Consider the following 19,224-nt stretch of genomic DNA (forward strand, 5'->3'; position numbering starts at 1 on the left):
CCTATAAGAGAAATGACCTATTATCACTTAAGGTCTAAAAAACCGTTAGAGGGGGCTACTTTGCACTTTTTTTAAATGAAAAAACTGCCCTTAATAAAGTTTCCTCACAACATTTTTGTAACACTCTACAGAATAAATCAAATTTTATATTTCTTTATATTTTTATTTACTACTTAAGTACATATTACATATACTATAAGAGATTTACATAACCTAACCTAACCTACTTAAAAATCTATCAACTTTCCCTCTATTGGGAAAATACATGTCGGATTATCTAACCTTCTTGGTCAGACAGGTAAAGAAGGATGGTTAGCGTCCAAATTACACCCGCCGCCAAAAAATAATTAGTAGTCCTACAGCACATGCCTATAGAACCAGCCCCTGCTTATAAATACAATCAAGAGGTATAAGGATCAATCCTTAAATCTCGACAAGGCAGTTGCACAAATGAAACATTATCCGCAATCAAATTCCATATTAAATCCTCGGTTGAATTATCTTCGTTGTACGTTCCTTATAATGTAATGTTTATTTGTGTATTAACCCAGATATGCCTGAAATTTTTTTTTGTTTTTATTTTGTTCTTTCTTATTGTAAGTAGTTGTTTTTATGTCTCTGAAACATAATCATTTGGAAATTTTCGATTCCCATCTGTAGTTTTTTCAAAAATGACTGTCCTTTTAGAAGGACTGTAGGCACTTGAATACTATAATTTTATTTTCTATAAAAGTAAAATTTTTTTTAAAACAAAGTAACATAAATTTATTCAAAAAATGTATAGAAAAAAAATAGAGTTTGATTAGATTTCTTTCACATGGTAAGGCTTAAAACATACAACATGTAATGCAGCATCACACTTCTCACACTTGGTGGAGACTTTTTTGTGGCACATGCGACACCTGGTTTGCTTCCCTTGTGTCACAATTAAGTGATCAATACGATCATATCTCATCTCACAGTTATGTGATTGTGACAACTTCGATCTCTTCGCAAATTTTCGTTGGTTTCCTTCTAAAATGGTCATGACTATTCTCCTTCGAAATCCTAGATGATCCAGTTTTCCATTTTGTTCCCTGTGAAGTTGCCATGCATTTTGAACCGCAAGATCTAACATGTGAAATATAAGAGGAATGTACCACTTCTTTCCTCTCAAACCTATTCTGTAGAGACTTATATTTTGATCTGCCCTGTCAACGCCTCCCATATATTTGTTATAAGTAAATATATTATGAGGTTGGTCTACCTTAATTTTCTTTTTTTCTTTGAGAGAATAACGACTAACTGAATGAGTATGGTGAACAGGCAAGGCATTGGATGCTAAAGTGACAACGTTATTGTCATGCCATTTAACAACTACAGTGTTTTCTTCGTTAGTTTTGTATTCAATAAAACCTCTACTTTTTTTCTTGAACTGGGATTTATTTGCCAGTGGACATTTTGACGTGCGATTTTCTCTTATGGTTCCTGTTATCTTCAAATTTCTTCTAGTCATTTCACTCAGAAGTGGTATAGTCGTAAAAAAATTGTCGCAAAAAATGTGATAGGGAAAGCTTTGAATAGAATTGATTATGTCGGTATATTGCAGAATCACAGATGGTCCTAAACCCAGTTCCTTATAACAGGGCTTTATTTCTGATTTGGCACCTTGGTACGGCTCTACCCTTTGCTGGTACAACCTGTCCATAATTTGTACCCATAACGTATGGGTTTACCACGTATGAATTGCTTACAGCCATGGCGACCATAATAAGGCACCATGGCTTCATCCACACTGTGATTTTCAGTTACTGGTGCATACTGTTGGAATAAACTGTTCATTTTATTTATCAATAATCGTACTTTGGCAAATCTGTCTGTCTTGTCTAAATTCGTGTTATCACAGCAATGTAAATTACTGAAAATATACTCAAAACGATCTCTAGATAACGAATTTATAACAAGCTGATTTTGCGTGTCAGAAGAATTTTCCCAATACATTCTACGTCTGGGTAATTTTTGATAACCAGACAGTAGTAGGATGGCGAAAAAATTTTTAATTTCTTCTTTTGTTATGTTTCCAACCCTATTTTTGCTTGTATCGTACATATTAGAATAGTAGACAAATAAATCTATAACTTCGTCACCCCAAAATAACGAAAACAATTCAATAACCGAATTTTCATTTTGAACAATTTGTGGTTTTGGAACTTCTATATTATTAGGTGTTAAGTCTTGGTTTCTCCAAGCATAATTTTTCTTCACATATATATGTTGGGAGTTTTTCAGAAGACGTTTTACATCCGACAATGGCAGATTTTCTTCGTTATCATCACTACCTGAATCGCTTGGTAAAGAAATATTAACATCTTCTTCAACATTAGGTTCAAAAATTTCTGCCTCGGCTAGAAGTTGCGATCCAGGCAAATTGTTAATATCTAAATGATCTTCATCGCCTGAATCTTCATCAGTAACTTCCTCGCAAGAATTTTTGGGCGGCATAATTGTAAGCGATATTTCGTCATCAACTCCATTGTGATCATCTTCTTCAATGATTTGCAATAGTTCATTCAGAGTGAGACTCCTGTAAAAGAATATCGGTTTGCCTACTAGAAGTACACATGATTTTTCTGATACTGATTGATTAAAAACGGTTCTTTTTATAAGCAAGCTGCATCAGCTAAAACCTGATACATACATTTACATGCATGTTCAACGAAAACTAAAAATAGAATAAAACAAAGTCCTCAAAAACTTACCCAACTAAGCGGAAAGGTAAAGGTTCGTCCATCACAAATTGTTTTACCACGTGCTCAATAAAACAATAAACTTCCACTGATTTTGTAAAAGAAATTTCAAGAATAATGTTTGGGGTGACATTTGGTCAAGCGACATCTAGATTCAAATAACTGTATCTCAAAAAATTTAACAAAGATTCCTGTAATATTCAGTGTCCTTTTGGTAGGACAGTAGGCAAATCTGAGTTAATTTCTGATTTATCTCGCAAAAAATGGAAATAAATTGTTCTTACATAATAACTATTATGAAATTGTATAATAGATGTAAATAATTATCTTTAATATCTTCAATTCTACGGGCTTTATAAAGTTTATAATTTGTTATTCAACATTTTTTCTGAAGATTAATTGCCTAGAATTCCGGGACATCCTCTGGGTTTGAAACTATTAGACTTTCGCTTGAACACAACCTGGTCATAATAATTTATAGTGTGCACATTTCAAAGGAATCTAACCTTTAGAGAAGTTTATACGAATTCAAAAAATCGATTTTTTGCTCCATTTCGTCAATATAATCAATCCCTCGTTAGTGGCATTGTATTTTCACGCACAAACTTACAGCTTTTTTACCGATAGCGGTTGACTGATATTGTAACGAAGACGATCATCACAAAAATACTAATACGTTTGTTAGAAGACATGCCTGTATTTGAGAATAATACTCGGGACTCCTACAAGAACAGATAGAGAGAAATAAAAATGCGTTTTATTGAAAGTGGAATAAAAGTAAAAACAAGAGTATAAGAAAAACTTTTCACCTATGGGTTAGAATTACCGATTCAGTGAATTTGACGCATCCTTTGAACATATTGTTATAATAAAATGGCAGATATGGAATTTTAGATATGCTTTAGAAAAAACATAAAAATATTATTGCGCCATAATAATATATAAATCAACGCGTGCAGTGAATATTTACGAGCATTAACCAAAAACCGCGATCCACATAATACGGAAAGCTAAAAGCGCGTGTCGTAATTTTTATAGCCCAAAGTAAAAAAGATACTAAATGAAAGTAAGCGATAATAAACTGTGTGACGTCTTTGATGACGTTAAATTTGGGCAAGGCTCCAATGTATATTTCATGAAAACTATTCGATTCAAGAAATCTAGCCTATAATAACGCGACATAGTGTAGGAGGAGTAATAATTTTTCATATACCGGCGGAGTGAACAGAAATACTATTCTGATTATACGGAATGTACAAGAGGAGTTTCCATCAAATATTATTAACCTATTTTAAACTAAATTTACTACTTGATAACGCAGCACAAGCAATATGTAGGTTGTACATTGCTTTGGGGAGTCGTTTCGGCTTTACAGCCACTCTGCACCTACACCTAAAACTTATTTTGTACAATACTCTACATTTTTTTGTTCCGTTTCCAAAATACAGAGACTCCTTCCATATGAAGCTACTTTTGCGGTTCTTGTGTCCCACTCTCCTAGACATTAATACTAGTTCTTCAAGGTACTTGAGCCTTTTAGCGAAATGGACAGGACATTTGCAGTTTCCGTGGCTTATTTGCAGAATATGCAGTTTTATTCCTCTGCCATATCCATCCTCTTAAAGTGGTATTTGAAAGGGTAGCGACCTGTCAGAAGACCGACCACTATGGAGGTAGAATTATTAAGGTAGAAGTTAAAATATTACTTGAATACCTCTCCCATACACAATGTTTGCTATATTACGATTCATTGAGTAACTGCATGCTAAATATAAAATTCAAAAAATTTGTATTAATTTCCGTATTTTATTTTATCGGATAAATCAAAATATCTAATTGTTAAGATGAACATTTGCTATGAGGAGAGTTTTTGACCTAAATATCTGAAAATCATTATCAACATAGTTTGTATTCAAGTAGGTTTATTTGTCTATTGCCAATTGTTTGCAGCAAATTATTTTCATATGTATAAAATATCACAGTGGATCTTTTAAAAGCAACTCTGAATCGGCGGGTGTAATTTGGGCGCTAACCATCCTTCTTTACCTGTCTGACCAAGAAGGGTAGATAATCCGACATGCATTTTCGGCGCTAAGAAGTGCTGGTAGGTCGAGTCATAAAATAACCCAATAGAGGGAAAGTTCATAGATTTTTAAGTAGGTTAGGTTAGGTTAGGTTAGGTTAAGTTATGTAAATCTCTTATTTTATATTTTATATGTACTTACGTACTGAATAGAAATATAAAGAAATATAAAATTTACTTTATTCTGTAGAGTGTTACAAAAATGTTGTGAGGAAACTTTATTAGGGGCAGTTTTTTCATTTAAAAAAAGTGCAAAGTAGCCCCCTAAACGGTAAATAAATTTTTTCAGACCTTAAGTGATAATAGGTCATTTTCCTTATAGGAAAATCTAAAAATACAAAAATATATCTTATTATAAATGTCGGTGATTTAATAAATAACTGTATTTCATAAATCATGTACTTCAGTCGGTTAGCGCCCAAAATACACATAGGATTAAAATGACCCTTCGGTCTTGGCACCTAGTTTACATGTTGTAAAAAGTATATTAATGCTTTAGCGCCCAAATTACATCCGCCCCTCTGAATTACCCTTGTGAATTAAAAAGAGTAGACCACTACGTTTTCAGGTACACAAAATTTACAGGTTGCGATTAGGTACCTGATGTAAGTACAAACCACATTGTATCGTTTATTCAGATGGCGTAAATTTATATATAAATATATAAGTTCAATCCAGCATTTTTGAGCATTTCTAGAGTAGCTTTGCGATATACTCGTGCAACAATGCGAAAGTATTTGGGAGAATATTTAAGCTATCATCAATGATATACGAAGTAATACTTCTCAAAATCCTTTTTTGTCTATTCTGTGAACTGTATCAAAGAAGAAAAGAACGTCGTTAACAAATTGTAGTTTCTACATCCAATAAGTTAGGATTACTTAGTTATATATTATATAAATTATATAAATAATAATTCATAGTACCCTGTTACCATAAATATGAAAATATAACAACAAACAAATCATCCAAAAAGCTTCTGTCATGTCTGTCTGTTAAAGACAAACCGATAATTTATTCTATAATTTATTCATAAATGCGTCGGTATCAGCATCATTATTTTTATTTCCGAGACTGGCGGGTAGCTCACCCTATCAAAACGAGTTTAGGTCTTCTCTATTGCAAAAAGAAAAGATTTTCACGATAGTCAGTGACGTGGGCTGAGAATAAAATGAATGTTTTGAACATTTTGAATGAATCTGAATCGTCCAATTTTAAAGTAATTTAGTGTTACTTTTTTGCCTTATTCATCAATAGAATATGACAAGTTTCAATTGTGAAAAGTTAAATTTATATTGAGCTACAGATAAATTGAAATGTAAATAAAGCAAATATTTTCAAATTATATTTATATTACAAATGATTTGTATGAACGAAGCATCGATTTTGTATAATAGTACGCAATAAATTGAAAGAAAAAAGATGTCCACTGAAATTGTGAAAATCGAAAAATTGAAGTATCGAGCCATCATCAAGTAGGTGTATTTAAAAAGATTAAGAGGGAAGCAGATTTACGAAGATATGCTCAATACCCAAAAATTGGACTGCAAGCTTCAAAAGAGGTAAATTTTCAATTGAAGAGTATGACCGAAAGGGAAGGCCAGTTTCTGTATCAGTCCCCGGAAATATCGATGCAGTTTTATCAGACCGTCGAATCATACGAACGCGTTCATCATATAGTTCACGTTAATTTGGACATGAGAAAAATTGCTGCAAAATGGATTCCAAAATGTTTGAATGTTAACCAAAAGCGTGCAATTGTAGAAGTATCGCGTTCAATCTGTGCTCGATTTGAAAAGGTCCTAAATTTTCTTCCAACTAGGAGGTAATAAAAGTTGTGGAGGTCTGGTTTGCAAAGCAAGAAGAAACATTTTTTTTGAAAGGTCTAGAGACGTTGCAGGTTCGCTGTAATAAATGTATACAATTAAGAGGAGAATATGTTGAGTAATAAAATATTTTGACATTAAAATTTTGTTTGGTTCTATAGTAGCCTAAGAATTTTTCAATATATCCTGGTATATAGATATGAAAACTTGAGAAAAGACACATTTTAAATCTGAATGATTCATTCTTAATCTCATATTGGGTAGGTTTATGAAGTTTCAATGGCAAACTTGTATTAAGAGCATTGTAAACCAGAAAAAAGGAAATATTGCTACTTTCCTATCGGAAATTTTACAATTTAATGTGACTACTCGGAAAAACCTCCGTCCTGTATATTATGAAATGTAAAATAAGCAACCGTGAGATATTAACTAATGATCTTGTACCTTGGTGACGGGGAAAATGGAAATAGCTTGGTATGGTAGGCTATTTTCTTAAAATTTAATAATAGATATACACCCAATCAAATATATTAGTCAAAAATTCTATGCAAAAATCTTTATAATAAACCTCCGTGGGCTGTAAAGAAGAGAATATACAAAAAATATTTTATTACCAAAAGTAAAGTACAATACAATAGTATTTCTCTACATAATTACCATGACAATTAAGGAATTTGTCATATCTGTGAACAATACCCTCTTCATAAAATGTAGCCACCAATGATTGGAAGGGAGTTGTTACGGTTCCTTTGAGCTCCACGTCAGTTTAGAAGTGCCTCCCACCAAGCCACTGCTTTAGTTCAGGGAAAATATGAAAATCACACACGACTAGGTCGGGACAGTATGGTGGATGTTCGAAAATGTCTCATTGAAATTGCTGAATGAATCGTTGGGTTTACACGACGGGTATTATCGTGGATCAAAACAATTCCAGTATTCAGCACGAATCTTCATTTGTTTTGATTAGCTATCCGTAAGCGTCATAAAGTTTCACAATATAAATATCTGCATTAGACGTTGTTCCAGGCTGCACAAACTCCATAAACAGCACAAATTTTTGGTTCCAAGTAACAATTGCCATAATCTTAAGGCCGTTGAAGGCTCGTTTGAATTTTGTGGGTCTTGTTGGAAAATTTGTGTGTATCCATTATTGTGATTGTCGTTTCGTTTCGAAAATTACATAAATGAAACTTAAAGTTTCCCTAACCACTTGGCCATCTCGCTGAACAATATCGTTTATAGTGACAGACTTGCGTCCTTGACCTTCATCATAAGCATCAGTTTGGACATTTTTAAATTTTCGACTGGATTCACGAATAATGAATTTCCGCTGCACTGTTCCCTTCTGCTCGCAATGCAACTTTTGCAGGAGAATCAATAGTGGCAGCCACGCTTATGTGACTGCAACACAACGGAAAATGACTTGTTGGAATCGTCAGTGACAAATCGTCACACCTGCTGCATTTCTGGCCATCATACTGTGCCATCGGAGGTTGAAAACAAACAAACCTCGTATTTGTATTACCAAGAATTGCGATGTATCAGATGATAATATGGATCATATAAATTTAAGTTAATTAGACACAAGATGCATATACAAAGGATACTGAACTTTAGACCTAAATTATATTCCATTGTTTCGAATAAACGTCTTTTCAAGATTCATTGTAGGTATAAATTTTCTTGAAAAAACTTTTTTGTTACAGGAAATTCAATTTATATTTTACTTGATGAAAAATCTTACTTCTGATATGCTCTGTGTTTTCAAATAGAAATGATTTTGATATTTCGACAAAATTCTATCTTTATCAAAATATTCTTGAATCAATTTGAAACACTCATCATGTAGTAATTAAGAGACAGATATCTCAAAACCAACTCAAGTACTCAAAAGTAACTGTTATCAATATGATTGAATTATTTTTTGTTCCGGTCGTAGTGAATTACTCATAACCTACTTATATTAAAATTTCTCATTAGATTAAATCATTTGGTATGGTACATTAGAGCCATAGAATTCAGTATCTCGAAACAATAAGCTTCTATTCTAACGACATATCTGAACAGACTTCTTTGTTCGTTCAAGGTTCACTTTCTCCTTTATTTCATTGTTTTATATGGACACATTCCAAAATGATTTACTCATAAAATATAAATAATACATTGGCGTTACATAAAAATTTATTTTAATTAAATTAGTACCAGTTAATAATAGAAGTTCTTCCGTTTATTTCGATCTAGATAATTATGACTCATCGGCTGATAAAATACAATGCATGTCATCATCAGCATTGCTAACAAAGAGCATAACTATTGAATAATCAACAATCAGAAATAACCAAAAAATTAGATACCAGTGACCTCGAATGATGAATACCAAGTAAAATCGTTTTGATTTTTTAAAAATTATATATTGAAAAAAATATATATTACAAACTCTTTCCATTTTTGGATATATATTGTGAAAAAGTATTTCAAAATATGTATTTGAAAATATTTTACACTTTTCCTATGAAATAGGTTAATTTTAATTAATTCTTGTGTATTGAATCTGAAGAATCTGGGATTTGAACGGAAAATTTGTCTTAAAACTACAAGGAATTCGTTCTTTTTATTAGTTTAGTTCAAAAACAATACCAATAAAACGAAATGTAGAAAATAAGTAACTACTTACTTACGCTCCATTAAATTAACTTTAACCATGACGAAAGTCAATGTGAAGTGGGTCCTAGTACTATGTTGTATTTCATAAATATTTTCACCATTTGGAAACTTTCTCATAGTGAAGAATATTCTGAGCACATTGAAATTACTGCTGATATAATTGCAAACCAGTGCCGGATTAAGATTTATAAGGCGCGGGGCTAAAATAATGACGGTACCCCCTTAAGGAATTCGAAAACCCGGAATAATTCACAAAATAATATCAATACGTTAGATTTGTTGTATCAACATATCAAAAAATACAGAATGATTTCCAAATGATGGGGCCCTCTTGGACCTGGGGCCCGGGGCTATAGCCCCCCCAAGCCCCTAGCTTAATCCGGCCCTGTTACAAACAAATAAATCTTTAATAAAATGGAAAATTCAGATAATTCTATTATTTTGCATCTCCTGCTAAACGTCTATACATAATTATATTTTAGTAATATTTGATCTGCCGGAGTGAGTCCCAGAGGTGGGCAAACTTTTAAATTATTATTATCAATAAGACAAAACGAAAAACCATCCAAAATGAGCAAATGTTCAAAATTATATAAAATATTGAATAAAAAATTGTTTTTTCTAAGAATGGGTTGGTATTAGGTTCATAATAATTAAAAAATTTCATATTTTGAGCAGGGCGCATGTAATTTGGGCGCTAAAGGATTAATGTCCTTTTTACAACATGGAAACTAGGCGCCAAGACCGAAGGGTCATTTTAATCCTATGTATATTTTGGGCGCTAACCGACTGAAGTACATGATTTATGAAATACAGTTATTTATTAAATCACCGACATTTATAATAAAGATATATTTTTAGATTTTTCTATAAGATAAATGACCTATTATCACTTAAGGTCTGAAAAAATTTATTTACCGTTTAGGGGGCTACTTTGCACTTTTTTTAAATGAAAAATCTGCCCTTAATAAAGTTTCCTCACAACATTTTTGAAACACTCTAGAGAATAAAGTAAATTTTATATTTCTTTATACTTTTATTTAGTACTTAAGTACATATTACATATAAAATAAGAGATTTACATAACCTAACCTAACCTAACCTACTTAAAAATCTATCAACTTTCCCACTATTGGGAAAATACATGTCGCATTATCTACCCTTCTTGGTCAGACAGGTAAAGAAGGATGGTTAGCGCCCAAATTACACCCGCCGTTTGAAATTTCCATAAACATTTCAAGCTTAATTCAAGATACCAACAAATGTGCGCTCGAAACACTCACCGTAGTTTATGTGATAGTTGTAAATAAAAGATATTTGAATTATGTCAAAAAAGTAGTAAGTTTTTCTTTCATTAATTGATGTTAAATGAATAATTTCTAACTGTCGTTAGTAACAGGTGTTTATTGTAATTAGATACCTTTTAACTTAACTTTTGTCATCAAACACGATATAATAACGATTCTTATGAAGAGAGGGAATCGCGGTAATCAATGACAGCATCCAAATCGGAATAACATTACCAAAACTGTTGTTTGGAGGACTGTGAAATTTTTTTAAGAAGTAATTAAAGCCAAAAGTCGCTCAAAAATTGGTAATCCAAGACCACAACTTATAATAGTATCTATCCTAAGTACAGTTCAGTCAATTCTTCTTTTTTCAATTACGTTATTCTATTCAGAATTAATTCATTCATTTCTATTCATTGAAACAGTTATTCTTTTTCTACTGCAATCACCTTTAGTCAAGTAGATCAAAACGCTTTTAAACAGAAATAATAAAAAATTTATAGAACTTTACTATGCTATTTAAGTTTAAGTATTTATGCTAAAAAGTCTGACAGACAATGCTTTATCGGCACTAACTGTACACCTGTCCAACTGTAGGACCAACTGTACTTTGTCTCGATTTGTGAGTCATTCGCATCTGCTTCTACCGCTATCGGTGTTGCCAAGTCTACCATTATTGATGCCGGTTTTAGCGATATACTTTACTACAACTTATAGTTCTGGAATTAAAATAAATATTCAGGGGATTTTTAAGTGGACAGTGGACTCGTACCTGAGATAGGTAGAAACCTGAAAAAATATTTGCTTTGTAAAAAATTTTAGTAACGCTATCCGTTTTCAAGATAAAGGGCGTTGAAGAAAATAAATTATACACATTTTTTTTCGATTTTGCCAAAACTACTGGCTACATTGTGATATCTGATTCTTAAGTAGGGCCTAACATAACTTTTTTACAATTAGATTTATTAATCAAACTTTCAATTGAATTCAAACAACATTCAATTTGACGCCAGTAATTTGTTCTTGATAAAACGAACTATGAAGTTGTAATCGGTACAGGTATAAATTAACCTTTCTTGATTACTTTCTGAAGGTATTGACTTTTATTATTATTATTAATTAGTATGCATTATGTGAATTTCAAATATTTGTCTCGTAAATTAGACCTCATTTATAAAGCTGATACATGTTGGAAGACTTTTATTTAGTTATGACTAAACAAAAAAATACATCTTCTTCAAGTACTTGAAGGATACTTGATAAGCAACAGCTCCGTCCTTATTATTAAAGACAAGCCAAAAAACTTGCTAAACGGTTAAAGCCGATTTATATCAAATATTACAAAAAAGAACAGACTATAGTCAAAATTTTTGGAATGAACCTACTTTTACACGCCAAAGTACGTTTAATAATTATTAGCGTGATAGATACCTATTATCTTGTACCTGGAAATTTGATTGGTGAATATTTTAACCAATCACTTATTCGAGATAATAAAATAATTAAAGCTAAAAAATGTAAATTTTTATGTTTTATGCTCAATGGAGCTCCACCGCACTCCGATAGAAAGTGTTGTAATAAGTTGAGGGGGCATTTTCCGAATAAATGGATTAGTAGGGGTGCAGTAGCTACGATTCATTGGTCTACTAGATCGTGCGATTTTAACCCTTTGGACCCCACAGTGTTTCAAAGAAAAAGAGGTAGATCCATATCAAGAATTTGAAGACAAAATTTAACGTCACTCAATGACCCCATGGCTGATCCGCAATTGATTAAATTAGATTAATGTATTGTTTAGCAAAACAAAAAGACTTTAGTATTCGTGAAAAGGTAGGATTTACTCGATTTGAATTCTACTTTATGTTTTTAATCTTTATTTTTATCATCATTACTTTATAGCAGCATATGTTATTACTCCATAATTTATAAATCAAAACCCTTCTGGTGTGACTTCAACCTGACCTTAAAATAGTTAAGTTCAATACTACTTGGTACGAATGAAAATAATGAAAAATGTGTGCATTTTTTCCTTTAACGCCGTTTATCTTGAATACAGCTGTCGTTGCAAAAAATTTTTACAAAGCAAACCCCAATAATGATTCAATGTTCTATGTATACTTGAGACGGGATCACCTTTTTTTTAACACCATTTAGAAATGGAGAAATGAAGTTAAGTTATCCATAGCGAAGTACCTCGGCTCAGTCATCAATTTTTAGAACAGTCTATATAGTAATGTAAGTCAAATTTATTATTATTTTCAGATTATTGTTTTTGAAATTTCGTTCCGGTTAGTCTTTTTTAGGTGCCTCTCTTACGCTTGGGTCATTTAGATTGAAGTAAAAATTATTCTAATTCGGGGTGGGTATCTCGACCTCTTCTAAGTACTGCCGAACAACTCTAGCAGCGTATGGACGAGCATTATCGTGCATTAGCACAGAGTTGTCACTGATATGAGGCATATGGGGCACTACATGGGGTTCTAGGATTTTGGTTATGTACCTGTCAGCATTTAGTCTTCCATCATTCATTGGTACTAACTCCGTGCTACCCTCGAAAGGAATTCCTCCCCGAACCATCATAGAGCGACCACCAAAGCTTTCAGTTTGACAAAAATTAACCTGATCGTGCCGTTCACTACATCGCATATATGGTACTGGTACACGCCTATCTGATGAATATAGACAAAATATTGATTCATCCGTAAATAAAATATTGGACCAATCTTGCTACTCGATGTTCTCTGGTAAGACGTGGACCTCTAGCTGACACTCTGGCTCATATATCTGCTTCTCTCAGCTTATTTTGAACTGTTTGTAGGTTTATTCGGACATTACGAGCAGCCTTCGAGAGGTGGTATGGCTAATTCTTAACGCCGTAAACCTTAAATAACGATCATCTACCACCGAAGTTACCCTTCCGCGGCCTTGTCCGGGTCTTCTGGTTAGCTGCCCTGTTTCTTGGTGGCGAATAACAACTCTGGATATGGTGCTTTGTTGAACTCCTATTACCCCGGCGACGTATCTTTGACAGCGGCCATATTGTATGAGCGCGATGATTCTAGCGGCTTCTTCATTCGCAACATGTCTTGTTAAACGTTGAGGCACATCCATTATTAAGAAAATAAATTTAAATTTTCACTATACAATAACACAAATTGCTTAGAAAGTTCTCGATCTCAATGCATTCTCCAAGATAGGAATGATTTACTCGAGCATTTTTGCTTCCAAAAAAGTTTGTAAGAACTTGTGATATTTTTTGCCCATGATAAGAAACCAGGAATATCTATTAAATTGATACATATACAGATTATCCCAAAAAACTAAAATTAAGTATTAAAAATATTCTAAAATACCAGTAATGCGATAATTTTTGTGGGTGGTTTATATAAATTATTTAATATATTAAATGTCAAATTCGTCCAGTCTGTTCTAACACACCTACTCATGAAAACATGTGGAAATCTATAAATTTATTCAAGAAGAAGGCCTACATTTATTTTCTGTCAAACTGCTATTTATGGAACCTATATTTAGGTTGACGATTGTGCCTTTTTTTCCAAACAAATCTGGAAATAGATTGTTTTACATTTAATTCTAAAGTAGGTATTTCCTTTTAATACCTATATTTAGGTCGACGTTTGCTCCTCATTTCCAACACATATCTAAAAATAGATTCTGTTCTAATATATAATTTTCCCTCCAATTCCAAAGTATTTGTTTTAGTTTTTCCTGAATATTCCAAATAAATCACTATTACAGGTAGCTTTTGCAAATGTAAATAAATAAATACTTTTGCATCTGCTCAACATGTGCAGCCTTGTGGAGCTGCTTATCTATTTTATCAATTGCCTCTTAGGATATGGCCAGAAAATTCAGAAATTTCTCATAAAATCTGCGACCTCATCCTGTTGTATTCCGTTTCTATCTTCGCACTTTGAAGTAAGTTAAATTATAGTTTGAGCTTGACACTTTTTTGAGAAGTGTACCGAAACCCAAATGATGAATACGTTTAATTTCCTACACTTTAAAGTTGTAGCGTATCTTTTTGTAGACGATTTCGTATACAATCTTTTTTTGGACCACAGTTTCAAGATCTTTTCTAGCGTTTTCTTACAAATATATTTCCTACCATTTAAAAAAAGGATATTTAATTTCGAGTGGGTTGATGAGATGTCGTTAGTCATCTGCCAAGAAAGTCGATGATGAATTAGTCGCGTTTAATGTAACATCACTCCAATCATCTAATTTAATTAATTAGGATCGTTGATCTAACTGCTTTTGAAAAAGTTTAAATAACAAAGAGCATCAATATTTCAGTTGTGCAAACAGAAAAGATGGTATAAATTATATCAGACAAAAAAAGAATATCGTTATATAGTTGTATACCACACATGCTTGAATGCTTGAAGCGATTTATTAACTCGAACAATTTCTAGTACATTTGCAAATAAGTGAGCATATTTGAGAAGGATAGAAGACAAATTCTTCCATTATTAACATTGCAAAGGTGATTTTTGTCCAGGAACAATAAATATTCAAAGTGAATTGAATATTGGAATATGTATGTTGCTTGAGTATACTCAAAAATAGATGCTAGATCTAACGCATTGATTTAGTTATCACATTTACCATTTATACTGAACACACTGTCTATTACCACTACTCCAACACTCACAATTACACTATCGGAAATTTGAAAAATCAAGTTCTTCAGAGATGAAAGATAATTTTCTTCAGATGAAACTTTTTTGTAAAATGTTCTGTGCGGCAAATTATTTTACCTTGATGAGAATGTCGGTTTCAAACAGGTAAGTTTCTTGTTGTTCAAAAGTATTATATACAGGGTGGATAATCCATCATTTATTCAACACACTTCCTCCCAGATTGGCATGCAATGGTCATTGTATACCATTGAAATTAAAATGATACATATCAAACGTCAAATAGTTCGATTATTAGGGCTTCGTGCATACAACCAAATGAATTGGGACTTGTCAGACAACATACGAAAAGAAATTAGAGTAGGCAAAGACCTATTGAAATTATCTTAGAAATACCAATTTCTTTGACTCAAGGATCAATTGTTCTTATTGATAATTCTAAATACAGATTCACACCGATGCTGTTACATAAGATAGCATTAGATGGCTAGTGTATGGTCTCCTATATCAATTACACATGACCACTAGGTGGCAGCAGAACACATCTTCCTAACAAACTTTATGGGCAAACAGTTACAATTCGCACCCGTATCTATCTTAAAAGTGATGAACTCGTTATCTATTAATACATTCTCAGTCCAAATATCTTTATTCTTATTCTTAAACTTCACCTGGTCAAGTGTCACTGAATCTAAATATGGTGTGTCTGATTCTCCCTCGTTACTGCTATTATCTGACCCACTCTTCTCAACCTCATGCGTTTTCTTCTTATTTCTAATCTTTTCCTTACCTTTAAATTGCTGCCTTCTTTTGCAGCCCACTGCGAAATTATTTGGCTTTTTACATACTGAACAGGTCTTCCCGAAGGCAGGACAGTTTCTGGGACCATGTTTTGTCTTGCATTTGAAGCACTCGTATGCACTGCTACTGCTATAAGATTGATGATGCTTCTTGACTGCATCCACTTGTGTTGCATTCCCTCTTATATTCTGAACTTGCTTTTTACTTGCTTCTGAGGATCTACATATGTTTTCTGCCTGACTAAGAGTCAAATTTTTCACTCTGAAGAGCCTTTCTTGTACCTCTGCATCTAATATACCAGCTACTATTCTATCTCTTACCAGAGAATCATGCAATGTTGCATCTTCACCAGCAATATTCAAAAATATAGCGCTTATCTTCCATCTTGAAAATGATAGATGTTTCTTTAATGAAACAGTATTCAAAAAGTCCTGACTAGCAACTTAACAAGTTATAAAACATGTAATATGGTGTCAGATGAAATCACGCCAAGAAGATAAAAGATGGAAATAAGACTATACTGAAATAAGACACAAATGAATAACAGTAGTTAGAGGCCAATAAACTCTGCCACACCCTGATAGAAGCTTGCCGAGACCGAGTAAAAACGCGAAGATTTCACGTAGAGCAGTAATTTAATAATTATAAAAAGAAAATTTCAACATTTAAGCCACCAAAAGCTTTAGTGTTTGATCAAAATACAAGTCAAAATTTTACAAAATTCATGAATAGTTTCAAAATATACATGAAAGCATCTGGCTATGACAGTAAAGATGATGAAATGAAGATAAGCGCAGGAGTGCCACTGACGTTTTTGTTCACGTCCGTTCTGCTGCCACCTAGTGGTCATGTGTAGTTGATATAGAAGACCATACACTAGCCATCTAATGCTATCTTATGTAACAGATGCGTCCACATGCACATGCTTTGTCTAATATCTCAATGTTAAAATATTATAAGAAATTCATAAAGGGCGTTGATATTTTTCATTCGAATTATTGCATTTACTACAAAAGACATATGAAATGTAAAATAGGATACCAGCGATTCTCAAAATCATTCAGTAAAATCGCTTTGAACACTGACTCCCTGCTTGTGTTTGATCTAATTTCTGAAAGTGACTACTTACGGAAATTGTATAAAAATGAGTTTAATGCGATAGGTTTATTTTTTAGTCTCTTCTTCAGAAAGATATCACTAAGATGATTTAAGATTTGATTTCTGATGAAAAAATTATATTTATCTTAACATTTCCCTGATTATAACGGTGCAAATAATATTGATGCGTAATTCTAATCGATTTAATACAATCTTCAAAAAATATGTGTTAAAAATATAATTTCCGTTTGTTAATAGGCAGGGAGCGATGCACACAAGCAAGTCTTCTTTGTATGAATTTCACACAATTAATAACAACGCCTGCAACTTCAATCGATTCATCCATTTGCAAGATAAATTGGTTTTTCGGAACCGTCTTGTTTTATCTATCATGAGAGATAACCAATTCAGCGCGAAACTATCGTTCGAAAGCGGCACTGTAGAAAAATGCGTTCGTCGAGCATACATAATGTTAAATCTACCATAAACGGTGCAATGAACTTTCCAGCGTTATTATGCCTTTATAGACTCCACTTCAATATATATATTTTATATTACAAGTCAGCCGGAGGATTCGCGAAACTCCACAGCAGTTACTTTGACTCATAATTTGAAAAATGGCTTTTCAGTTCATATGAATGTAACAATTCAAAATTATCTCTATAAACTAGCTTTGATCGACGCAAATTTGTTAAAAAAATGTAATTAATCATATAATCACTTATTACCAGTTTTTTGAAAGCTTCGCCATTCTTTATTTTGTTCCTGAACCCAAACATCATAATTACAGATCTACTGTAAATATTATGATTTCGTATTTATGATTAGAAATAACACTTCACTATATTAAAAATGAACTGCTGAATAAATGTCGTTGTAGCCTTATTCTGCCAGACAAAAAACTTGGCAACACCACCTACCCACCTGCCCAGACCTATACTTATACATCAAAATCTTATTTTAGACCCAGTAGAATATTTTGAAAAACGATTATTGTGATTTTTATTTAGCTATTTAATTCCAATAAATGACGAAAAACAACATAATACTCCTAACTTTCTAGAGATAAATACTACAGTGGTTATTTAAATTGTTTAATATCTCATTATTACGATTATTTTGAATTTTTCTATTCACTTAGTCTGGCACTTATCACACCTCAAATCGAAGAAGATGCGTTAAATAACAGTAAGTGTCCTCACAATTTCGAAAAACTGAACCATGTTCATGCATGTGATACGCAGTGAGATTTAATTCAATACATTATTCATGAACAATTAGTTTCTTTATATAACAGATTGATCAACAGAACTATAACTACTGAGACCTATCTAAGGCTGAAGCCGCACTACAATTTTTTTCAGCAAGCGGTTAATCGCTACAACCGCCAAACCGCTTGAGACGCACACACCACGATAAAAAATCGCGAAACGACCCGCAATTTGAAGATGGATTTCAAGGTAGCAGTATGTGTTGTTGCTCTAATAATAAGAAATAGAAAAAGAAGACGTCAACGCAAATTTCGAAAATATTGGATCCATCCACTTACTAGGTGTAGATTTGAGAAAGGTTTCTTTCATAAGAATTATCAGAGCTTAAGAGACCATCCTGATAAATTTTTTAATTACTATAGGATATCAGTAGCCAGCTTCGATAAGATTTTACAAATTGTGCGTCCGTACATCACCTTCATGGATACAAAATTTCGCAAATGTATTTCACCAGAGGAGCGCCTGTCTGTTACGGTCTACCGAATACTGACCAACAAACCGCCCGCGTTTACGCCAGTGCGTGCGCGTCAACTAAGTTCCATAGATTACAAATTTTGCCGCGGTTTTTACCCGCGAGTATTTTGTAGCAAAGGTGCGGCCGCTTGTATTAGTTTTCTAGGGGCACAAATTGACGCGATTAAAAACCACAGCGGTTTAACCGTAGTGCGGTCTGTGCCTAACCTCCGAAAACCTTCCAAATTGTGGCGAAAGATGATACAGATTAGTTATTAGAAAGAATAAACGCAGTTCGCACAAAATATTATAAGCGATAAATTAACACATAGGTATACAAAATATCATATCT

At 32.9% G+C, this 19,224-nt stretch overlaps 1 protein-coding gene across 6 annotated transcripts in view; it reads right to left on the bottom strand.

The window, feature by feature from the left end:
* Positions 1 to 19,224, bottom strand: part of LOC130445631 (uncharacterized) — a 185,852-nt gene that overhangs the window by 59,130 nt on the left and 107,498 nt on the right. Inside the window, exon 1 of one of the 6 annotated variants that reach the window (XM_056781409.1) lies at positions 17,877 to 18,205. The exons of the other annotated variants lie outside the window; for them this stretch is intronic. Within the exon in view, the coding sequence (XP_056637387.1) occupies positions 17,877 to 17,899 (23 nt within the window). The 5' untranslated portion in view covers positions 17,900 to 18,205. Of the gene's footprint in view, positions 1 to 17,876; positions 18,206 to 19,224 lie in introns of those variants that run through there. 6 annotated transcript variants of the gene reach the window in all.

Source organism: Diorhabda sublineata, chromosome 1 (assembly GCF_026230105.1).
Source record: "Diorhabda sublineata isolate icDioSubl1.1 chromosome 1, icDioSubl1.1, whole genome shotgun sequence".
Taxonomy (NCBI): domain Eukaryota; kingdom Metazoa; phylum Arthropoda; class Insecta; order Coleoptera; family Chrysomelidae; genus Diorhabda; species Diorhabda sublineata.